The sequence below is a fragment of the Orbicella franksi genome, chromosome 4 (assembly GCF_964199315.1).
Source record: "Orbicella franksi chromosome 4, jaOrbFran1.1, whole genome shotgun sequence".
NCBI classification, from domain to species: Eukaryota; Metazoa; Cnidaria; class Anthozoa; order Scleractinia; family Merulinidae; genus Orbicella; species Orbicella franksi.
Window position 1 is genome coordinate 32,038,804 of NC_138148.1, and position 24,655 is coordinate 32,063,458.

A 24,655-nucleotide genomic window follows, 5' to 3' on the forward strand; every position below is an offset into this window, starting at 1 on the left:
TTGCAAATAATCAAGTCTCCACCATAGCTTTGTAAAAAATTTGAGACTGCAAGATGCACATAACCACTGAAATTTTACAAAAATTTGGTATGATTGGCTACCTGAGAGGGCAAGATGGAGCTATCTTACCCACTTGAGTACAGTGTCATAGCCATCAAGAACATTGCGTCCTGTATGCCACTTAATAAATCTTGGTATTATTGGGCCAAGATGGTTGTGTACAGACCTTGGCCTAGATAAACATGCAAAAAAGATCTTGGCCAATATCCAGCCATCATGACCTTGTGCTTGGTCAATAACCCATGTACATTTTATAAAAAGACAAGTCCAAATATCGCTTCTCCTCACAAATGGGCCCGGACATGCAGCAGGCAAATGACTTCCACTCTGCTGGACTCTGGTTTAGAGTGAGCAAGACTGTGTTCTACTTCTTGCTCGATTTAACTGAGCTAGCAACAAATTTCAGCTGGCTCTAGGTCTGAAATGCCCACGTTGAATAAATTCTAGACAGTCCATAATAATTACTGATATCTACCTCACCTCTTGCTAGCTGGTTTCTGCAAGCTCTCAGTGACTGGTACAAACTAAAACCATCAATAATAACCATTGCACTGGGATACAAGATGGCTAGTTCTTCAACCTGAGTGGTGCAAGCAATATCTATTAGGCAAAGTTGAACGTACAGTCTTATTGTTTTTCATTGGATGATCAACAGATAGGACAGATAATTGCTCCAATTTTTTTTTTTTTACATATTACCAAAAAGATCATGTACAGCCTTAAACATCTTGTCAATAACTGTAAGTTATTCAAGTTCAAACAGGCCACAAAATTCTTGTCAGACCAATCCATTTTATTTACAGGAAAAAAAAAAGATTGAATTGTTACAAGGCCTACATGATTTTCTTCTTTATTTATTAGTGAACGCACAGTACAGGTTTAAACTACTGATTCACACTCGTTTTTGTAACCACTGTAAACACATTTACTTGAATGTAAGTTTCCTAGTGTTTCAGGTCTGTCTTTGCTAGTGCAAGTTAAGTTTGAATCCTCTTGTACCTGCTCTGCAGTCCCATAGTTCTTGTACGGCTGCCATGTTCTGCATTTAAGTCTAAGAACTGGGTCATCATGAAGAAATTGAGACAGCAACAGCGATCCATTCTAAAGAACAAATTTACATGTTAGTAATAAAAGTCAACTGGTCGGTAACGTGAGAATTGGGAAAAAGTGCTCAAAACCATGCCTAAAATTAAGAACATGATGGGATACGTTGGGCTGGAAACACACAATATACTTCCCACCTTCGCGGGTGCCCTTCGGGAAAAAAATTGTACGCGCGCCAGTTTCAATAAAACCCCAACAAACTATATATCATAAGAAAGCTTAATAAATGTACTTTATGAAAAAATACAATTTTAGCAATGTTTCCTTTTAGGAAGTGTCAGGAGGCGGTAAGGAGTGAAACGAGTGAGGCTTCTTCTATTGAATTTATCGGGTATCGGATTCCGCAGTACAAGCAAAATGGCTGCACAGTCTTATTCACAAGCCATCAATCAACAAAAGTGTGTCTGGCTTTTTCGATATTCTGATTGGTTGTCTAGATATCCACTTCTAAAGTTGGAGTAGCTAAAAATATGCGAGACCTGTTGCGCAAATGGACGCCACGGGGAAAATGTGTTAAATATCAAAATTTCGTGACACACTTTGGTTTGTCATTATTTCTGGAATGTTCTGGCGAAATTTCACGAAAATCTGTCAAATCTGCATACGCTATAAATTCGCTCAAAGTGGATGTATTCCTCCAGAAATCAAATGCGAGATTTTAGGTTGTAAAGGTTTTTAAACAACTTGTGCCACGCGTGGAGATTATCATGCCTAATGAAACTGCAAACCAATGGAACAACAGGACCTCCTAGTGTCTATGACAACAGATCAAGATTTCCCGTGAAAAGCATCGCATTGCAACATGTTTTTTTTATCTCGCTCAGTGGAGTTCAATTCAGGATGGCGACGTAATATAATAGGCAAAGACGCCAAAGGCAAAGGCAAAGGCAAAACCCGCACCAAAAAGGTTCAAGGCGGAAAATGTGCCACTGAAAAACAAGATGTTAAGGAATCGACGGACAGCTTAAGAAATACCCTTATAGCTGAAATGAGTTCCCTTGGGTGGGTTTCATTTTCTTCATCACTTCCGCCAGATTCAGACAAAGAATCTTGTTTGCAGCCTGCACTGATGTTGACTTTGATTTTTAAGCTACTTGCTCCAAGGATATTCGAACGTTCCGGATCTTCAGCAGATGTCGAGATTGTCGAAGGCGTTTGGCCAAACCAACAGCCTTTGTCGCTTTCGGCAAGGTTTTCTTTTCTTTCCTTGACAATGTGGAGCTTTTCCTTTCTTCTTTGGGCTGGTTTTTTTCATTTTCTTTACCCAAGGACTTTTTTCTGCTTTTGATATTTCCATAGGAGTTAGCGTAAAGAGTTTCCACGTGGGAATTTTTGTCAAGTGCATGATGTAAATAAAAATATGCAAATAACATGAAAAACGAGCAATGAGCGTTTGCCGCAAAAATTTCCCCAGGGTTCTCGCCCGTTGACAAGATTGTGACACCTTCCTAGTTTATTAACTCTATTTGAAAATACGTTTTTTCTAAATAACTCGGCCGCTTTTTGAGATTTTTAATGTTTTTCTTTTGGAAACACTAGATAAAATGACAAACTTAAATTTTGTCCAATAAAAGAAAAAACGATTTTTTTGGCCTCTGAAGGTGGGAAGTAACCTTAATATGTATCAAATTCTTTCCTGAAAATTGAAGAAAAACCTGACCCTCCCTACCACAACTATGTGAATGCATGGATACTATTAGATAGAAATTGCCACTTCCTGGACATTTTGGTGAAAAATTTCCCAACAAGAAGATAGGTGGCTGAAAGGCCAATGAAACCACATATTATGAAAAAGAGAGAGAAAAAACAAAACAAAAGGCAAAAAATTATAAATCTCCAAAGTTTGCTATTTGTGCAAGTCCAAATTTGCGCATGTCCAAACTTTCAGCCTCAAAATGAAAGGACTGGATCATCCCCGAGTGAAGTTTTGGGTGGTTTGGCCATAATCCCTTGAGGAAAGAACCAGAAAGAGATCTGTGTAGTGCAAAAATGCCATTCCTGACCAAGGGGTTAATGGGTTAATCAGTGAATAAATTTAATACATCTATGGACAGAGAGGCTATACAGGCACGCACCTGTAAATAAATCCTCATATAGCCTGACGTGAATCCAGCTACAATGCAAGTCCAGTCTGGTGACCCTTGAGAACTCCTAAAGAATAAGAGGTAGCAACTGCAAATTGAGATGGTTTTCAAATGTCTTTAGAAGTAAAACCAAACAATGGAAATCACTAACAGCTGGATGCCACTAAGGAAGAGAAAATACCCATAGTTCAAAATGGCAGGGGTTTGAAATATCCAGGTCAACATTAAATATGAAAATAATGATTATCATGTAAAAAAACTCATTATGATAACAAAACCAACCTGAAATGGCAGTGAGTTGGAAATAAATGAAACGAAAAATTCAGTTGTATTTGCAGTGACAGTAAAAGCATCAAATCAGTACTGTACACCATATCAATCAACTCTGAGAGATTTAGGTTAATGATCGTCTAACTAATACACATAACAATGGCTTGAATAAATGAAAAAAGGTGAGGCAGGCATAAACAATACTAAAGAAAAGAGAAAGGCAGTTTCAAATTACATTCACCTGTGCTGAGATGCTAGTGGTATACACAGTATATCTGTAATGCTTTCCCTAGAATTGAATAAAAACAAGAAACCCAGTGAAAACTATCATTTTGTAAGTGGACATTTCCATGGCTAGAACTGTGCCTGTTTAGCATAAATGTCTCCACCTACTGTATAACTTGCAAATTATGTTTGCATTTTGCTGAGACCACGAACACAGAGTGGGTATGGGCTGTGTGCATTCTGCTTCAACACCCAAAAATGGACATCTATTGACATTGAGATATTCTTACTGTAGCAGAATTCTACTATGCAGTTTCTTAGTTCAAATGCTACAATTGTGATTGGACGCACCATATACACTATCAGCCAATAGCGCACAGATACACTGTAGCCCAATCAGATCATGTGTACTAAAGGCATCCACTGTCCAGGGTTGATTGATACCCTCAATCAATATCACTTGATCGACATCTCAATTAGTACTCAGTCAACACATGATCAATATCTCAGTCGACGGTCAGTTGCAAATCATCGAATTTTTGCACACACATCATCAAGTGATGATCGATAAATACCAGCTGGTCGACACTCAGCCAACTGTTGGCCAACTGTTGATCGGGTGTTGATCAACTGTCGACCAAGTATTGATTATGATATGGATCGAGTAATCAAGTGTCAATCAAGGGTTGATTGAGGCTGTCGATCAACACTCGACCACAGTTGCCTTTAGTACACATGATATGCTGCATCTTACCCACCTGGGTAGCCAATCACAATGCAGGATTGGATTCATTTTAACCATTCACAACGCAAGCCATAATAGTTATTTTTTATTGGTAAAAGAACAATGCGTATGACTGGTCAGTCACAAGGTGCCAGAACGTTGACTGTGGACTCGAAACTTGACGGCTATATTTTCAGTGGGAGATACATGGAGGTGGGGAAAGGTTGCAATGACTAAATCCCTTCCCCTGGATCTGCCTGACTAAAGTAGACAAAGTTCAGGCACAGCACTCCTAACAATAGTCATAAATAAAATAAAATTATAACCAGTTCATATAGAGCATACACTGTAGTCCTACAAAAAGCTTTTACCCTTCCTCCACGGCCAGACTGCCACTCCACACTATTTCATACTTTGTGCTAGGTTCACCACCTGATGACTTATTCCATTTACCTGGAAAATGATAGACATATGTTACAAATTAAACAACATGGCCACCTGCATATTTCTTATTTGCTCAGGTCCAAATGACTGACAACGTGATTTGTCTGTTCAGTTCTTCATCATAGTCTTTTATCTCTTGTTGCAGACGGCAGGGTGGGTAAGTGGTTAGATGAACTTGATACCTGTGGTCTTAAATCAAAGTTCTCCACTCTGGTCACTGGTGAGCATGAATTGGGGTGGGGGGTGGGGGGGGGGGGGGCACACAGAGGGTCTGAAGTTCCACTTCACATACCTTTCTCCTCTGGTTCTTGCAGCTTCCTCACTTGTTTCCATCTCTTGGTGCTTTATCTATCCCAAATGTTTTGAAATTTTTACCATTTTCCCCTGGTTCCCATTATCCTAATTCTGGGTTTCTCCTCTGCCACCTAACAGTGAATTTGCACTTCCCTCACTCTCAGATTACTACCACCCCCCTGTCTCTACCTCCCCCCCTCCCCCCCCCTGCCAACAAACCTTCCACAAGATTATTTTTTTGGTAAATTAGACTTGCTAAGTTCCTGCAAGAAAAGGTCAACTGGGACATTTACAATAAGTCACAAGTATGGCGCTGGGCTAATTGTTATTGATGCTCACTTAAGGACTCATTTCACCATTATTCGCATTCTGCAGCTACTTACTTGTGAGGAAAACAGCTTTGTCATTTTTTGCCACAGCCAATGTGTCGTTGGATGGTGATAAGGAAATACAACACTCCTGTAGCCAGGAACCAGAAGTAACTACTTGTTCACTTTCAACTGCTTCCTGCATAGAGAATAAAAAAGCCTCTGCTTTTTAAACATCAGCTTTTTAAAGTGGATATTTTCAGTCATAACACACAGCATTCTTAACAACATTACAGGCCATGACGATAAGTGCCTTATGGCCTCACACCCCCCCCCCCCCTGAGGTGTTAGAGGGACGGTGATGATGATGTGTACCTTTCAATGAACAAAACACTTAACCAAATTAAGGGTTTTCCTTCTTTCAGGAATATCAAAGAGGCCCTGTTGATGGGACTGTGCATGTCCCTTAATGGAATTTACAACTTTACAGGAGATTCTCACATTGCAGTCTGAATTTCACTACAGGCCACATCATTCACCTTAATCTCATCAGCCTCCGTTTAATGCAATGTTGTATGTAGGTGTTGTGATTTAATTTCTGTTAGAATTATCCAAACTAATGCACTGTTTACAAAACAAATGAGTGTTTTTCGTACCGTCCAACCCCACTCTTCTTCATCAACCTGCCATCCTTCTGAAAAGAAAAAAAAAAGATTATGAAGTGACACAAATATCTGTAAAGATCTCATCAGAATGTTACACCTTTATGTGCCTACTTGAGCAAATAGTAGTGATGATGATGATGAAGGATCTTATGGGTTCCAACGTATACAGTTGCAGTGGATCGTGAAGGAATCTCTCAGCTAGGATCCTAAACAGGAATGGGATCTTACTAGGCTCCTTTATGATCCTATAACTCCCAATTTCTAGCATATCTGAGTTACCTCTCTGCCAAGGTGCATTCTGCAAGACTTTTTAAATTCCATGGCACACACCTGGCAAGAGGCCAAAGTCCCACGCCAAAGAATGCTATTTCAAAACCACCAATCCAATGCAGGTGGGAAAATTTGACTCAAATGGACTGTACAAGATGCCCGTTATCAGCCAGGATATGGGGGATAAAAAGAAGTTAAGGAGCCATAGTTATCATGCCAATTCACCTTGGGTAGTTTAGCATTTATAACTGTGCACACTGCTATACGTCAAAAACTCCAATCGCACGCTGGTACGCCGCAAAAATTTTAAGGCCATGCTGAAGGTCTTTGGTGTAAACCACAGCTGTACACTGAATTATGCACCCTGGCCCCTCTCACAACGGCGTTGCAAGGTTTAGCTGCTTTCTTGTTTGAAAGACAAGTTATCACTGAAAGCATAGAAAGTATAGCAGTTATACTTCCAGAAATTCCGGGGTTAGCATCATTCACAGCCAGCTTCATATTGATTTTCTGGAGCATAATCATTTGTTCCTTATTAGCCAATTCAAACGACACAAAAAAATAATTTCTTTTGTTCTACTCCTCTAAGCCTCAGGTCCATGTCAGAATGTAATATCGAAACTAGTTAGGCTTGTTGAAATCTAAAATAAGAAATTGATATTCCAGTAATTAACGGGTATAACATTTAAGCTAGAAAGTTCGTCTTTTCTATAAAGATAGATCTGCTGTTGGTTGCAAGGTTAAACTAAATTGTGAAAAATATTAAACTTGTTGAAACTGTTACCTCTTAGAGGAGACAAAAGCACCCAAAATAAGTTGGTTAAATCGTGCACAGTGACTGCGGGTGGAGGAAATAAGCTTAAGCTAACGTAAGAAAACGGCAAAAAAAAAAAAATAAATAATAATAATAATGATAATGAAGGCTCCAATCATAAGCTTAAATTCAAAATTGCCGATTCGAAACATGGTCTTCGCGATAAAATCATTCTACTTACCGATATTTTCCTTGACATCTTGTTCTGCAGATATTGGAGCGTCATTCAGAATGGAAATTACTCTATTTATATCTTGAATGCAAGCAAACACAGGTACTGAACACGACATTTTTTTATCCAGTCACATCAGTAGAATGTTAAAACTACCAAGTCGGCCATCTTGTTTTGGGCAGGCACTTCATATATGATAATCATTATGTACCGTATGTATGGACACAACGGTAACTCGCCCAAATCGCGTTAGATCGGCCTGAGGAGCAGATAAACAATGAAGAATACAACACTGCAACAGGGTAAGTCGATTTTATTCACAAAATATAAGAACAATTGACTTTTAAAGCAAAACCGTTGTGTTCCTATGTAAATCCTTATAAATCAAATCCATAGGTATTTGTGGGGGATTAATGAGATGTAGGCTGTGTAGGTATATTTGGGAGATTAATGAGATGTAAGCTGTGTAGTAGGTATATGTGGGGAATTACTGAGATGTAAGCATTACAATTTTCAATGCTATTCTACCAAATATCATTGCCTCCGCAACATTTAGATTTGAGGTCAATTAAGTAGCGAGATCCCCGAGAACTGGAAGCTATGGAAAGAGAAATACTGTAATAATTACCCGGTTTGGAGAGGGAAAGCCCCGAGTATCAACTCGCCATGTTCAAGGACGTTATTGATGACGGTGGCCTTTAAGTGTTCAAAGCCTTAAGCTATACTGAAGAAGAAGATGCAAACGATTGCCGTGTAGTAATGGGGAAGATGAAAAGGTATTGCATCGGCGAAGTAACGTAAACGAGATTGTTTCAGCAGGAGGGAAAAACTTCATACCAAAAAGCTCGACAGCTTAATCGCTGAACTAAAAAGAACCTTGGCAAAGAGCTGCAATTTATGTGATATTTCATCTGCGTTCGACTCGTCTCAGGATAAAACATGAGCAAAGCACAAAGCAGCCACTGAGGATGACAGACCCCACGTTAAACAAGTGTATCGACCTTCCAGCATCCGAGATGCAAATGTAGGGATCTTAACAACGACGACGGTGACGCCGAGGATAACGTCTTGTAAACTGAATTTGCCCAGGATACCTATGGCTCTAAAACCTCGCTCAGGCTAAATATGTAATGACAGCGTTCAATTCTGGATAGAAATACAAACAAGTAGCAGTTCGACTCATCGTTCGCGTTCGCGGTCAGTTTGCGTTGTTGTTTTGCAGAGGACGGCTATGAAATGTACGAAAGTTAACTGAACACACTTGTACAGTCTTTGTTTTGCTAATTAAACCTTTTGTTTGGTGGTGATCATTGACGTCGTGGTTTGCTCCAGACTCCGTCCACAATAGGCCGGAGGAATTTAAAAGCGCATGCAGCTTTATTTCTACGGTCCAGAGTAATCCGTCACGAAAACGGAGCTTTTCGAAAACGCTCTTCAAACTGGAGGAATTTGAAAACGCCGGCTTTGAGTTTTCGTTAGGATGGAAAACATTTTAAAACGGACCTTTTCTAACACCATAGGATCAGGAGAACCAAGTGATTTCCCCGGCCGAGATTTCCTAAAACGACCGGTGATTGTTGCGTTTTTTAATTTCTCCGGTGTAGTGTGGACGACCGGGCCTAAGCTTCCTACGCTCCTAACGAAGTCAATAATCAGACGGCGTTCTTCAATGAGTCCAAAGAGAAAAAAATCGGAGGGGGTCCCGGCAAAGGAGAAATGCCCCATAAATAAACTGCATAAACAAAATAAATATTTAGGAGCGGAACGGACCTCGATCAAGTTTAATATTCGTTATTTGTTACTAGCATTATCTCGAAGGCTAACCCGGTGGCTAAATAAAGTTTTACTTTACTTACTTTTACTGTCGGATTTATCTGGAGGAATCTGGAATGCATTTAAGAAGAACTCTTGTTGTTCATTAGTAAGAGACCATCTAAGTAGGATTCACATACCCAAAAGGAAATTCATGACATCCAGATCTTGAGTATACAATTTATTCTCGAATACCAGAATGTACCGGTAATTCGCATACCTAAAAGGAAATTCATGACATCCAGATCTAAGGTGTACAACGACAAGCCGCTCGTTTTGTTAAACATCTTTATTATTTCCCTATACCACAATCGGGAGCCTGTTCACAGGCTAAGTTGGCAGAGATCTTGTATACGAATTGAGAAGACGTCTACGCCACTTTTGCCATGCTCTAAAAAACAGGCAATAATTGTGTCAAAGCTTTACACCTGCCGAAATCCTTTTCTGTGAGGCAACGTTTTTATGTCTGCAAAGGATATAACGTGGCTTTTGAATTCAGTTAGGTCTCCATGACGACCTTCATTAAGTGGCACACAAACGTTTTCCTTGTGTAGTCTCTCGTTGCTTACACAACTATCTTCTCGAGCGGTTTAAAATGACACCAAACTCTAACGTGTGTTATCGTTTCAGCCTTTTTGGACGAAATTCGTTCAGACCTTTTATACGATAGCCGGATTCGAATATGGTGTGTGATATTCTCTTGGTCTGATGCACTGATGATCGGTCGAGAAAATGGACAAAAGTAACACTAAAGCCCATAGTCCTTGTGCAAAGTTTAACTATTTTCAATTGACTTATTCCCATAATTTGTATCACAATTGTTTGGACCTACATGTGATAACAGTTTTTTTGGGCCGCTTACGGTTGTTGTCCTTGTTACAACAATCCAGAGGGAAACACGCTTGCAACGACGGAGTTTCTCAGACTTCTAGAGGACTCGGAATCTGTTACAGCAAAACAATCCAACAGGCAGATAGAGAATAAGCAGTTACCTGGGTCCAATAGTAGAGTTTAATCCACTAACGTACTCAGAACGTAACCCGAATGTAACCAAAGAATATTTTACAAGGCACGATTATTTAAGCCAAAACATAATTCCAAGCGATCACGTAAGGCTACTAAAACAATCATAACTAAACATTATGCCATACATTTGAGCAGGCTCGATTAGTTAACGGAATTCATCATTTACAAGATTAATAACTTTCAAAAACACTACAGGTTGATGACAGTTTAACAAAAGACTATTGCAGGTAGCAATTACAGTTCGGTTCTAACTACAGTTGTGATCTTATACAAAACAGCAGGTGTTTGTTACGGTTAATGAACTGGAACAGTAACCTCTAACTTAGAAATGCAAAACGAACTAAAACTAACGTGTCTACGTTGGATTTCTATATTTTCTGATGGTGAAAGCAAATATGTAAAACATACTAAATTATCTGATTTTCTCTCCTCACAGATTAGTCCGGCAATGATGCACGCGATAATTATTGGCTGTTCTGGTGCTATAGCCATGAATTTGACAGTTTGTTGAAACAAGTTGAAAAACAGTGGAAGCAACAGATTGTTATGATAATAGTACATAGATTTAGCTATTTCAAACGTGTTGATTTGTTAACTGTCTCAAATTCCTAATTTGGAGAATAAAGGAGCAGAATGTGCGCTATAATCTGAATTGGTAATAGCTCGCACAGCCCGTTTTTGCAAACAATAAATTCTATTCAAGTTAGTTACGTATGTAGACGACCATGTAGAGTTACAATAGGTGATATAAGGATAAATTAGCGAGTCAGTTATGATCAATTACTGATCAATTATTTCAGGATTGAATCATCCCGAAATTTCAAAACTATCAGGTTTACTGATCAGTATGACGTCTACAGCGTCTCAGATACAGGTGTAATCCTTTTTGGTCTGGTAGTCTTACACTCCAATCCATGAACTTCTTCAAGATCAGCGAGGATTCTGCCTTAATTCCCTGTATTCAGGTCTCCATCTATCCAGATTTAAGTCACCAATAAGTACGTACATTTGATACTTGAGTGAGGCCCACGTACAGAGGTCGTTTCCTGCTCTACTCGTTCTAAGTAAAGTGAATCTGAGGAGTTACCTGATTGCTTTGGGGGCTTGGATATCCCCATTAGGAGAATGTCTGTTTTCAGTTCTTGCATCTATGGCAAAAATTTTCAGTGCTTTGTACACCTTGGCCATCTTTAGCTCCTTTTTAAAAGTCCGCCACCTAATTTCTTTCGATCTCTTCGGTACATGTTATAGCCTTTTAAGGAAAATTGGCTGTTCGGGTAAGCATTGTCGATTTCTCCGAGATGAAAATAACATGGGATCTCATCTGAGTGTTAAGAAGTTTTAGTTCATCAAATTTGCTTTGTAAGCTACTGATGTTGAGATGAGTGATAAGGATGTGATTTGCGTGTTTGTTTTTTTCCTGAAGAAAAACCTTGTACGCTTGAGTGCAATCATTGCTTAAATTATCATTTTCTTTTACTGCCAACTCTCACGCCTGCGGATGAAAACTTCGATCTCACGCCGGCTCACGCTTACGGGCCAAATTCTCACGCCTGATTGAAAATTGTTAGTGGTTGCAGCTTTGCTTGACACAATTTCCAAAAATATGTAAACTCAAACCGATTTAAGAGATGAAAACTGTGTGTAAATGACGATACTTCCTTCTTCAAATAAAAAGCACTGGGAGTGAGGTCGCGTTTAGCGATGCACGTCCTGGGACTGGGACTGGGAAATGTCAGGGCTGTTTCCGCTTCCACTATTGTATGCAAATTTCGGAAGACTTCGGAAGTCTTCGGGAATCTTCGGATATGTTCGTGTCGCCCGTCTTCGAAACACCCGACACCCCCCAAGATAAAAATCTCACGCCTATAACTCAGAAAATGTTGGCAGGTGACATATCATAATCCTCCGTAGGAGAAAAGATGGCTGGTACATTTACCCATAGTTCTTAGCGCAAGAAAACCTTAAAACATGTTCATAAAAACGTACAGAAACGTTATAAAATCTTTAAACCTAGGTTACTCGATGTCCTTAGGAGAGGGACAAAATATTGTAAAAATTTGGCTTTGTTTGTGCCTTATAGACTGTGTTAGCCTCGCACCCTTGTGAAGTTTTTTCATCTGGCCGTTAGAGCAGCAGTCTGCTCGGTTTTTGTCTCTAAAATATCGATCAGAGTCAAATAAAAGCCATTTATTTAGGTACATTTGCGTGTCCGACTTGTTTGATTGATATGTAATTTGAAATTGTTCCTTCTGATTGGCTAAATAGCACCGAGGAAAATTCCACCGGTAACTTTGGTGTGTCGCAGGTGGTAAGGGATGGACCGGGTGATCTGATACAGGCCCGAGTTCTTTTGTTAACCCTTTCATGCACTAGGAAATTTTTTTCTCGGGACTTGCGTATGCATGATAGTTTCTTGCCCGTGAAACATGCATTTTTTTTCGGCTCACTGAACGAGTGTGATTTTATTAGTACAAGAATGCTGCAGAGTTCACTTTCAGTTGGTGGTCCTCTCAAGCACAAAAGTGAAGAGATAAAGTGCGACTACCCAACGTTATGGGTTGAAGACAAAGATCGTGAGATATACAGTACGTGGGAGCTAGGAGCAGAAGAGACGAAGAGACTGCAAACTCAACAAGTATTACACAAATATGAGGCATACGTGAAACCCAAATCGAATAGAATGTTTGCACCAGAAAGTTCAACAAGAGGGTGTGTCACTTGAGCAATTTCTCACTGATTTGAAGTTACTTGTTAAGGATTGTGGTTATAGTGACCCAGATGAAATGGTTCGAGTTAGAGTAGTCATTAGATGCCATTCTACCAAAACCAGAGAAAAAACGTATTCAAAAAGGTCCCTTACCTTACCTTAGAAAAGGCTATTGACATAGCTACAACTGATGAAATGTCAAAGGCACAATTAGAAACCATGGGGAACGAAGATGCTAGCATTAATTGTGTAAACCAGCGTAAACAAAACCAGGACGCGCTCAAAGGCAAAAAAATGAACACACTCAAAAGAAAGAACTGGGAGGGGGGGGGGAGGGGGTACCGAGTAAAGAATGTCACAAATGTGCATACATGTAAACATGACAACAAAAAATGTTTCGCAAAAGGAAAGCGATGAAATAAGTGCCAAAAGTTGAACCATTTCACAAGGGTTTGCCGTTTCAAGCCAGATGCCAGAAAAGGAGTAAAGGAAGATGGTGACGAAGAGCTATTTGTTGGTTATATTACTTCAATTAACACAGTAGGGTTGAGTAAGTTGTATGAAGATTTAACAGTTAAAAACAAAGCTGCCAAGTTTCAGTTAGTCACTGGCGCAAAATGTAGTGTCCTTCCCTATAAAGTAATTGAAGATTTTGGAATCATTGCCACGTTGAGAAAACCCAAATCAAGTTAAAGTCATGCTCAGGTCATCAAATTCCTACTAGAGGAATGGTGACACCACCTTGTGAGCACAAAGGTAAGTGCCCCACAGTTAAGAATCAAAACATCTTGAATGAGCACTCAGATCTCTTCCAAGGTCTAGGATGCATTTCCGGTGAACACCCAATCAAGGTGGACCCAAATATCCCTGCACTAGGTCATCCACCTAGAAAAGTACCAGTGTCCCTTAAAGACAAGATCATAGTCGAACTTGACCGTATAGAGCAGACAGGGGTAATAGTCAGACAAACAGAGCCTACTGACTGAGCTGGGTCAACAGCATGGTGGCAGTGGTCAAACCAAACAAGATCCGCCTTTGTATTGACATCGGGGATTTAAACAAGGAAATTCAAAGAGAGCATTACCCGATGATGACAATGGAAGACGTTGTCGCCGGAATACCACAAGCAAAGGTATTTTCAGTTTTAGAGGCCACGTCTGGTTACTGGCAAGTGAAATTGGATGAAGCTAGCTCAAAGTTGTGTACCTTCAACACCCCCTGTGGAAGATATCGCTTCACAAGGTTACCACTTGGCATAAACTATGCCCCTGAAGTGTTTCAGCACCGCATGTCAGAATTGTTTGAAGATGTTGAAGGTTTGAAAGCCATAGTAGATAACCTCCTCATTTGGGGAAAAGATGATGACGAGCATGATGCCAGACTAAAGCAAGTGCTAAACACAGCAAGTGAAGTTAATCTCAAGTTCAATGCGAAGAAGTGCCGAATAACACAGGAAGAAGTTCCTTAAGTTGGCCGTGCCCTGAGCAAAGATGGTTTGAAACCTGATCCAGAAAAGAATCATGCTGTATAAGAAATGCAGCCCCATCAAAACACTAAGGAACTTAAGTCATTCCATATCCAGTATCTGGCAAACTTTATGCCCAACATGGCTTCTGAAAGCGCACCACTGAGAGAATTGCTAGAAAAGCAAGTTGTCTGGCATTGAGATCAATAGCAAGAAACTAGCTTTCAAAAACTCAAACAAATGGTTTCTTCTCCCCCATTACTTGGCTACTATGATCTAAGTAAGTCACTGACCCTATTTGGAGATGCTAGTCCTAAGGGGCTAGGTGCAGTCCTCTTTCAAGATGGAAAGTCCCTAGCTTACGCATCACGACCCCCCTCTCCAGCTCAGCAACAGTGAAACCTATGCCCAGATTGAAAAGGAAACTTTAGCAATTGCGTATGGAGCACAGACGTTTCATCAGTTCATTTACGGAAGACCAACTGTAGTGGAGTCAGACCACAAACCATTGCGGTATATCTTAAATAGGCCCTTACATCAGGCACCACTAAGGCTACAGAAAATGATGTTAACCCCGCAACGGTATGACCTGAAGATCAAGTATCTTTCTGGAGTAGACCTTTCGGTAGCCGGTGCAGAACATACCTGCCAGAAACTACCGAAACCTTAATTCCAGACCTGGAAGTTAATGAAGTTCATCTCACAACACATCTTCCTATTTCACCCGAGAAGTATGTGGTGTTGCAAGAAGCCACGGCAAATGTTCCAGTTATGCAAGCCTTAAGCTCAATAATAATCCAGCATGGTTGGCCCAAAAGCAAGGAAGATGTACCGAATGCCGTTCGCCAGTACTGGGACTACAGGGATAAACTCTCATCTGTTGATGGTCTCCTATTTAGAGCACATCAGCTTATTGTTCCTCGCAGTAGGAGAAAAAAAATGCTATACCGCATCCATGAATATGAATGGCATTAAGGTATTGTCAAATGCAAACAGCGAGCACGAGGCATCTTATTCTGGCCTGGCATGTCCTCTCAGATTGAAGATAAGGTGTCCAAGTGTTCCATATCCAACCAATTCCAGAGAGCACAACCCAAAAAACCAATGGTGATTTACGAGGTACCACTCACCAGATAGACCACGGGCTAAAATTGGAAGTGACTTGTTCGAGTTCAATGGCGCACATAACCTGCTGAGCATTGATTACTACTCAAAATAGATAGAAATTGCCAAACTTAGCAACTTGAGCAGTAATAATGTCATCTGTCACTTGAAGAGCCAGTTTGCAAAATATGATATCGTGGATGAACTAATCAGTGACAATGGACCTCAATACTCCAGCTTATCTAGCATTCAAAGAATTTAGCAGCAGCTATGGTTTTGTGCACACCAGCCCAAGTAACCTCTGGCAAATGGAGAAGCCGAGCGAGCAATGGAAACCATTGAGACCCTTTTAAAAAAAAGCGCAAGATCCGTACAAGACTCTTCTTAACTACAGGAACACGCCAGTAGAAGGAATAGGCTTATCGCCTGCACAATTGCTCATGGGTATCAGATTCAAAACATCTTTACCAACACATGCAGACCTTCTAAAGACACATGGAGCCCAAGAAGTCAGGGAACACTTTCAGAAATGAAAGTTGAAAGAGAAAGTTTACTATGATAAACACAGTGGTAGAGGGCAATGACCACAAGTTTATTAGCTTTTAGTTATTTAGTGTTAGTGACGTGTTTACTTACTTACTTACTAATGGTCAAAAGGTCACATTACAGCATGGAAACAAGTGGGTGCCAACCACAGTGATCAGTAAGCACCACACACCCAGATTATACATTGCTCAAACAACAGAAGGTCAGAAGTATCGGAGAAACCGCAGACACCCGAGCAAATGCCGAGCATCGCAAGACGAACCAACAGAGTCTGCGCACGACCAAACCAAGGCGTCATCAACCACCCACACTTCTTAAGTCAGTAAAGCACCTGTTCCTACTGGAACACCACCTCCACAAGTGCAGAAACCTACAGTGCGTACTTGTTCTGGACGATTAGTCAAGGAGCATGCTTACCTTAAAGACTATGAACACTAGTTTGCCACTACTTCATACTTGGTAGCCATGAACACTAGTTAACCACATGAATCATGGACAGTGACTTTTTTATGTACGTTGTTTCTTGGCGAGCCTTATGATTACTTAGCTTAGCCAAGTTCAGAGTCGCATTAAAAAAAAGGAGAGAGAGGTTGTGACAACATGGCGCAGTGTCTGTCGTGTACATAATAACTGGTTTCCCATACGTCTCCACCGATGGAAGAGCAATGTGTACGTACACATCATGGCATCGAAGCCGGGATTTTTGCCTTGGGGAACACGGGGGCTTATATGCAAAGAAAGATCCATCCGAATTTCAATCTAACTAATCCAGCTAAATCTAACTATAGGCCCACAGAGAACGAGGGAATAACAATCAGAAAAGATTTTTTGCATTGTAAGTAAAAGAACTCAAATGATCAAAAAACAGTAAAACTGCTCTTTGTAACTGCTTTATTGCCTGATTGCTTTACAACTGAATTACTGCTCCTTGCATGTTCTAAGATAACATCAAATCTAACAGCGCAAACGTTACTAAAATACAACTAAAAGCTGTTTAAAAACTGTTTCGCCAACGAAAGGAATCTTCATTCATATTCAGCCATTTAATTGACCATCATCATATGACGTTTGCCGTTCAATTGACCTCCGACAGCCACACTCCCTGAGTTGGTTCCCTGTTGACCAACATTGCCAGCGGTGTTGCCAAAGCTCATCTGACGTTTGCCGTTCCATTGATGTCCAACAGCAACATTCCCTGAGTTGGTTCCCTGTTGGCCAACATTGCCGCCGGTGGCGCCAAAGCTCATCTGACGTTTGCCGTTCCATTGATGTCCAACAGCAACATTCCCTGAGTTGGTTCCCTGTTGGCCAACATTGCCGCCGGTGGCGCCAAAGCTCATCTGACGTTTGCCGTTCCATTGATGTCCAACAGCAACATTCCCTGAGTTGGTTCCCTGTTGGCCAACATTGCCGCCGGTGGCGCCAAAGCTCATCTGACGTTTGCCGTTCCATTGATGTCCAACAGCAACATTCCCTGAGTTGGTTCCCTGTTGGCCAACATTGCCGCCGGTGGCGCCAAAGCTCATCTGACGTTTGCCGTTCCATTGATGTCCAACAGCAACATTCCCTGAGTTGGTTCCCTGTTGGCCAACATTGCCGCCGGTGGCGCCAAAGCTCATCTGACGTTTGCCGTTCAATTGATGTCCAACAGCAACATTCCCTGAGTTGGTTCCCTGTTGGCCAACATTGCCGCCGGTGGCGCCAAAGCTCATCTGACGTTTGCCGTTCAATTGATGTCCAACAGCAACATTCCCTGAGTTGGTTCCCTGTTGGCCAACATTGCCGCCGGTGGCGCCAAAGCTCATCTGACGTTTGCCGTTCAATTGATGTCCAACAGCAACATTCCCTGAGTTGGTTCCCTGTTGACCAACATTGCCAGCGGTGTTGCCAAAGGTCATCTGACGTTTGCCGTTCCATTGATGTCCAACAGCAACATTCCCTGAGTTGGTTCCCTGTTGGCCAACATTGCCGCCGGTGGCGCCAAAGCTCATCTGACGTTTGCCGTTCGCTTGAACTCCGACACCAACATTCCCTGAGTTGGTTCCCTGTTGGCCAACATTGCCGCCGGTGGCGCCAAAGGTCATCTGACGTTTGCCGTTCGCTTGAACTCCGACACCAACATTTCCTGAGTTGGTTCCTTGTTGACCAACACTGCCAGCGGTGTTGCCAAAGGTCATCTGACGTCGATTTGCGACAGCAGCATTCACCAACGTCTCTGTTTTTGAATCAAACATTAAAATAAGTGAGAAAAATCTAGGACGCAATCTGATGGTTGGTCGATTTTGGACACTGGCTCCCTGAAATTACTTGGTCGTGTAATAACGAAATATGTATTGAATCATGTTTGCACAACAAAGCAAAGCAACTGCTAAAATAAAAATAAATCGGCTGATTGACTAACCAGGGTTATTCACTGTGCCTTTATTTTCGTCCTGTTAAAAAAAATTAAATAAACGGCACGTAAGAAAAGATTTCGATGAAAAACAAAATTGTTCGCTCTTAAGAAACTTAGCAGAGTATGGAGGCATAGAGGCAACCTACTTACCCGAACTTCTGCTTCATTCTCAAGAGGGAAGGACACCGCCAAGGACCAAGTTATCACGAAGAAAAGGAAACACTTCATATTACTTGAAAAATAAGGAAAAAAATAGGAAGGTTACATAAAGGTGAGTCAAATTTGAGGTGTTAAAGATGCTACGTCACGGTTTGCACATCTTGAAAAATTTGACCTAAATATGTCAAGATCGTTGTTTGCAATCCGTGTCAATCTTCTCCATCCTTAACCGTCCTTGTTCCTCAGCCTTAGTAGCTTTATGAGTAAACTTCAATTTAAAGGAAATTTTGTACCTAAATAAATAAATTACAATTTTTAGAGAGGAAGCCACATCCGCCTTAGCTGGTTTTCACGCGGGTCCTCTATCCTGGTCGAATTGGAATTTAGAGTGTTGGTTTTTGTGGAGGGAGGAAAACCGAAGAACCCGGAGAAAAACCCTCGAAGCAAGGCGAGAACCAACAACAAACTCGACCCGCATATGGCACCGTCACCGCATATGGGCCGGAATCGAATCCGGTCCACATTAATGGGAGGCGTTCTTTGCAGGGAATTTATGCTGTTGCGAATATTCCTTTTCTTTCTTCTCAAAGTATAACAAGCGGTGTTCAAGTTGTCAGAATGCACGGAGTTCTTATGTTATCCTCTCTCGCACCTTCGACACCAAATCGAATTCACAAAGTGATTGTATTCCAAGTGAAGGGTAAGCGAAACAGTACAGTAACTTGCTCATACGGTAATGTTTTTCTTCACAGGCGCGTGAAAAGGTGATGGAATATGCTTTAAGGAATTTCAAGGACTAAATTTGGAAAATTTAAAGTCGATAAACTCTTCCCACTTCAGCTTCTTTCCATCCCCAGAATCGAAGCATCAAGTTAAGAATTACCGAAGTTTTATCACTAGTAGCAACTGGAGTGGAAAGGAATCTTAACATTAAGACGTTTTTCACTTACTTTTCAGCTTATTTTGTAGATATGTTGTTTAACAGTATATGATCTGATTTCGGTTTGGACCTTCGCTAAAATATTTTTCAAGTTAGTTTTAATTTTTGTAGTCTGCAAAACCTAAAGGAGTGGAATGAGAATCGGAAGGAGACTATTTTTTCCAGTCGCCTGGGGTTGCGTACTGTCATGGAATCTCGAACAAACAACATGATAGCGCTTAGCTTTTAAGCAACATAAAATCAACTGACAAAACTTACTGCGCTGGAGTCTTTTCCTTGAATGTCTTTCTTTAAAGTCACTAATCTTGACTGGTAAGCTCCACAAAGAGGAATAAATGGCTCCTGAAAGTTTGACTACTTTTAAAATGTCCTGATCGCGACACTACTGAGGATCACATCGACAACTGACAAATTGAAAACAAATATTATTGATGATCAAATAACAACTGCCAGGACGTTAGATCACACCCGCAGAGCTTGAAAACAGCGTATGTCCAGTTATGTTTCTCGGGGATCACCCTTGATTGTTTACTTAATGACAGGTTTTTCATTTGTACTTGTGGTATAAATTTTAAGAAACTTTAGCCCAGCCAGAAAGTGCGTCCGGAATATAGCAAGTCAAGTCCAGTTTAAAGCTAATGTTGCGCGCGAAAGTTACGCCCAGGAGTTTTTTATTTTGTTACCAAGGAATGATCCTTTCAATTCAGAAATTTTCTTGATTAAACATGAGCTCCCAGAGGTCGAAAAGTGACTATTTAAAACATCTACAGATATAGGCAGAGAGTACTGTCAAACGAAAGTGATGTTTCAAGCAAACAGGGAGAGAAACAAATAAGTGTGAAAATGGCCCTTAATTTTCGTCCAGTGTTTAGACATGACATATCGCGTACTTGAAACAATAGTATCAGTGTTGGTTACCTGAGAGATAGCCACGTTTTAAACAACAAGACGTTGGTTCTTAGGAATAAGTCGGAACCTAAGAAGAAATTGGTTTTTGAAATCAACTAGTGACAATTACGCAATGGCAACAACGAGTTCTATGAAATTGTCATTCCTGGAATCTACACAACATATTTTGTACTGAAGAATTTAATTCTAAATGTTTATTTGCAGAACTCAGAAGACGTAAAATTGAGCTGTAACTTTGTGTGCCACAAGAACGTTTTTAATTTCGTTTTTTGTTATACTTGACATTAACAAATTTAAATTTGGGCAAGCGATATTAAAGATAAGTTTCAACCAGCCCATTTTGGTGGCAACTGTAAAGCTTGCAAACAACATTACATGCCCAGCTATATTTTTAACAACCTTTCTTAAATTCCTAAAATCAAGTTTAAGGCTAATGCTGTGCACAAAAAATGCGCTTGAGGATCACAATTTTAACAAAAAGTGGATTAAGGAAGCAAACTCTTTCCGTGCGATGGTGACAGTAAGTTGTTTGAAATACCCATTCTGGGATTGACGACACATATTGCCAGGTCTGCCAAGGAATTTAATTTTTTTATTTGTAGAATTTTGGAAGACGAAATTGACTTGTGATATTGTGTGCTTTTACAAGAACGGTTCTAATTTCGCAGCTGTCGGAATGATTAAATCGGAAACTGTCAAAATAATGGCGTTTAGAAACACCCACTTTTTGTGCAAATCATAGGCAAATGTATAGGAAATTAAAACTTAACTGAGTTTAGTGTCTTCTAGCCCAGCTACGTCTTTCATATTTGGTGAATACAATCTGCTACCTAGTAAAGTTGCGATTCATAAGTTCAGCAAAATTCAATGTTTAAAAAAAGTTATTTTCCATCGAATTGCCATACAAACACTGTAATTTCTGACCGTTTTGCCTACCCGGCAAGATGGCATCCAAAACCGAAGGCCCATTGCGTGCTAAGTAATTTAATTATTTTTCGTTGTAGAAATTAGAAAAAAAGAGTTGACTTTTGGCTTTGTGTGCTCTAAGAACGGTAGCAATTTTGCAGCTGTTGAAGATGAAATATTAGCGATGGAAACAACTGCCACCTCTGGCGCAGTGGTGACAAGCTGGATGACAGTGGTTTGTTTGAAATACTGATCTGTTTCGGGAATATAACAGCATACGTCTATTAGGGAATTTAAGTTTTTTTTTTTCATTTACAGAAACAAGAAAGACAAAATTGAGCTGTGTACTCTAAAATTTTCTAACCAGTGAACGTTATATCCTTAGCTATAAACTCGGAAACCTTATAGATTCACAGTACTGGCTGCCATATAGAATGCGCACGCTTTGCTTTATCCCTGTAACTTCTATTTGCTTAATGAAAATTCCAGTTTGTCCAGCGAGAAAAACTTAGAATTCAACTCCATGATAAAAATGTTAAGAAACGCCAAACCAGCAAGGAAAATTACCAAGACTTAAACCATACCTGAATTCTTCAAGTCAAAAATGTACGGAAGTTACATTTGCGGATTACAATTTTAAACAAAAGATGACAATTTGAAAACGGCTGTAAGCAGGGCCAACCACATATGTTTGTCATTTGTCTCCAAGGGAATTATCCCTTCAGTTCAGAGCTCAGCTCTCGTGATTAAACTTGAATCTTTGTTAGCAATATTTGCCACCGCATAAACGATTCACTTTCTGATCACGCTACAAAAATAACACTGAGTTCTGCATACTGAAAGAGCACAGCACGCGGATTAATTAAGGAATTGAATAGGGAACTTAAGCAATGATAACGGCGACACCAAGGATGAGCCTTAAATAAAAAAGGGATTGATATTTTACCGTAGGATTCCGATAGTAACGGCCTCCGTTACTTTCGGATTTAGCAGGCAAAAGGGGCCGTCACTTTCGGGTAGCCGTTATTTTCGGATGGTTAAAAAACGTTTGTACGGTGCGGTAATTCACAGTAACACTACTAACTACCCACATAAATAAAGCAGACTGTATACAACAGAAAAGGTTCCAAACATTGGTATTGTAAGACAATGTAACTAATTCCACTTAACTCTGCTGCCAGACAAAAACCGTAGAAATTATAGTAAAGTTCAAGAAATGTTTAGCAAAGTTCGAAATCAGATCACAAATCCCTGTTCACAGTGACTCATGCATCCCGACGAGACAAACTAACTTCCGAGTTAGGATTTCGAGTTGGATTTCGAGTTGGATTTTCGAGTTGGGATTTCGAGCTGGATTTTCGAGTTAGGATTTCGAGTTGGATTTTCGAGTAAGGATGTAGAGTCGCTTTTTTTTTTTTTCACTAGTAATACCTATAGCATAGCTCTTCCTTTAGAACCTTTTATTTGTTGAGAGATTCGTATACTAGAAGAGTTATGACCCTCTAAAATCAGTTGAAAATTTACATGTAAATTAAATTGCCATAGTTGTATTTTTCAAACGGCCAAGCAGTAGACAAAACATATTTACTTCAAGATGACTTTTAGCTCAGAGGAATGACCAAAGTGTAAATGACAAACTGTGTAAATATGAAATCCAGGCAAGTTCCCTTCTTTCTGTACTGGCCTGTTGAAAATGTGCAATTTTGCATAAATTCCATCGGCCATCTTGCATGGTTGACTGAGCGGTATTTCGAACTTTCTTAGATTTCACAAAAATGTGAAGTCGCTGGAACTTTGAAAGTATATTTCTGAAACTACTTCACCAAAAGAATCTTTTTGACGCAATAAAAGAAAATCCGAATTTTCCGACCTGTCGTCGGATTCTCCATATTTACAGGCAGTGGCTCTTAAAAACATATCTTGCAATATAAATGAGGCTAAAAAAGGCATAGACACATGGCAAATTACAGGGGTGTCAAACTCGACGAAGCGACATGCAGATAGGAGCAGAAATCATGCAGACCTATGATCTCTAAAACTTTTGCTATAGCACGGTCTTATGGCTCAACTCTACCTAAAATTCCTCCTTATAACACAACATGAAGTGCCCTTCATAAAGAAGAGTGAAGCAAAAAAAAGGTCGCCGGATTGACCGAACAGAGAACGGCAAATGTACAAATGTCACTAACAGTAAAAGTCGTGTAGGCTTGTCAACCCCATTTTACACTGGTGTCACTGAGTAGCCATCGAGTGCCTAGAAATCTAGAAAAAATGCCGTTAAAAAAAAACAAAAAATAACGAGGTCGAGCTTCAAACAAATAAGGATTGAAAAGTACATTACGCCATTGGCTAGCTCTATCTTGACCAATAGAAGTCGTGTTTGGCCTGTCAACCATTTAAATCATCAAACCACTGAAGATTTTATTGGAAATCCCGCCAAAAAAATCCCCCAGAAAATCTAACTCGAAAATCCAACTCGAAAATGCAACTCGAAATCCAACTCGAAATCCTAACTCGGTAAATAGGCAACCTCCATCCCGTTCAGTTTCTAACAGGAAAAGTAACTGCGAGCGAAAGAAGGGTTCTTTTACTAAATGGACAGGGCAAGCTTGGCCAGACGTTTCTTGCCCTCTCCGGTCCTAGATACAGTTGTTCGTTCTTTCGTGAAACGCGATAGCGAAATCAATCTTAATGGCTTGGAGAACTATACAATTGGCCACTGGAGCGACGTGGACCAGATATGGTTTCATGATGATAAATGAAAGTAACAACAATTTAAGACTGCACGATGAAACGCGCGAAGATTTTTATGGTTTCATTGTAAATAATAAAAAATCAATTATCACATTCCAATGACGTTAAGTTGAAACCTCTCATCGTGTTAACGTTTAGACAATTTCACATTTGTTTCAGTTGTACACGGCGTGGCTACCATGCCACAGTCCAAAGATTTTCACGCGTTCTTGTTTTCCAATGCAATGTTGATATAAACTGCGCCGTAATTACGACTAGTGGCAAAAGCAAACACCTTACGGTACCTTAATAAAAAAAAAGAAAAATTTTTTCGTTCCTGTTACTTTTTACGTTAGTCTTTGAAATCGCATTGTACATCGATCTATAGTACTGTGTGAAACGCTGTAGTAACTAAAATACGGCTTTTTTATTGTATTCGAGTGGTAATCTTCACAGGGCCGTTACTTTCGGGGGAGCCGTTACTCTAGGGATTCAATAAGAAAAGTGGAAAATTAA

At 40.2% G+C, this 24,655-nt stretch overlaps 2 protein-coding genes across 2 annotated transcripts in view; both read right to left on the reverse strand.

The window, feature by feature from the left end:
• The window catches only part of LOC145484024 (rab3 GTPase-activating protein non-catalytic subunit-like), a 32,619-nt gene extending 25,011 nt beyond the window's left edge, over nucleotides 1–7,608 (reverse strand). Inside the window, exons 1-8 of the mRNA XM_081462624.1 lie at nucleotides 7,444–7,608; nucleotides 6,170–6,207; nucleotides 5,589–5,712; nucleotides 4,839–4,920; nucleotides 3,760–3,807; nucleotides 3,240–3,315; nucleotides 1,060–1,161; nucleotides 541–640 (exon numbers count right to left, since the gene is read on the reverse strand). Of these exons, the coding sequence (XP_081318750.1) occupies nucleotides 541–640; nucleotides 1,060–1,161; nucleotides 3,240–3,315; nucleotides 3,760–3,807; nucleotides 4,839–4,920; nucleotides 5,589–5,712; nucleotides 6,170–6,207; nucleotides 7,444–7,552 (679 nt within the window). The 5' untranslated portion in view covers nucleotides 7,553–7,608. The remainder of the gene's footprint in view (nucleotides 1–540; nucleotides 641–1,059; nucleotides 1,162–3,239; nucleotides 3,316–3,759; nucleotides 3,808–4,838; nucleotides 4,921–5,588; nucleotides 5,713–6,169; nucleotides 6,208–7,443) is intronic.
• A 9,497-nt stretch (nucleotides 7,609–17,105) lies between these two features.
• LOC145484018 (uncharacterized) lies at nucleotides 17,106–19,922 on the reverse strand. The gene is made up of 4 exons (XM_081462611.1): nucleotides 19,850–19,922; nucleotides 18,643–18,724; nucleotides 18,499–18,529; nucleotides 17,106–18,312 (listed from the first exon to the last, which is right to left on the reverse strand). Exons 2-4 carry the CDS (start codon nucleotides 18,718–18,720, stop codon nucleotides 17,141–17,143), a joined length of 1,281 nt encoding a protein of 426 aa, XP_081318737.1. The 5' UTR covers nucleotides 18,721–18,724; nucleotides 19,850–19,922; the 3' UTR covers nucleotides 17,106–17,140.
• Between the last annotated feature and the right edge of the window lie 4,733 nt (nucleotides 19,923–24,655).

What these genes read in the sequence shown, in the direction of transcription:
- LOC145484018 (XM_081462611.1), bottom strand. Translation starts at nt 18,720, where the DNA reads ATGAAGTGTTTCCTTTTCTTCGTGATAACTTGGTCCTTGGCGGTGTCC. An exon ending in AGAATGAAGCAGAAGTTCGG is followed by an intron (nt 18,530 to 18,642) that starts GTAAGTAGGTTG and finishes TTTTTTTAACAG; the next exon opens with GACGAAAATAAAGGCACAGT. An exon ending in AGGCACAGTGAATAACCCTG is followed by an intron (nt 18,313 to 18,498) that starts GTTAGTCAATCA and finishes ATTCAAAAACAG; the next exon opens with AGACGTTGGTGAATGCTGCT.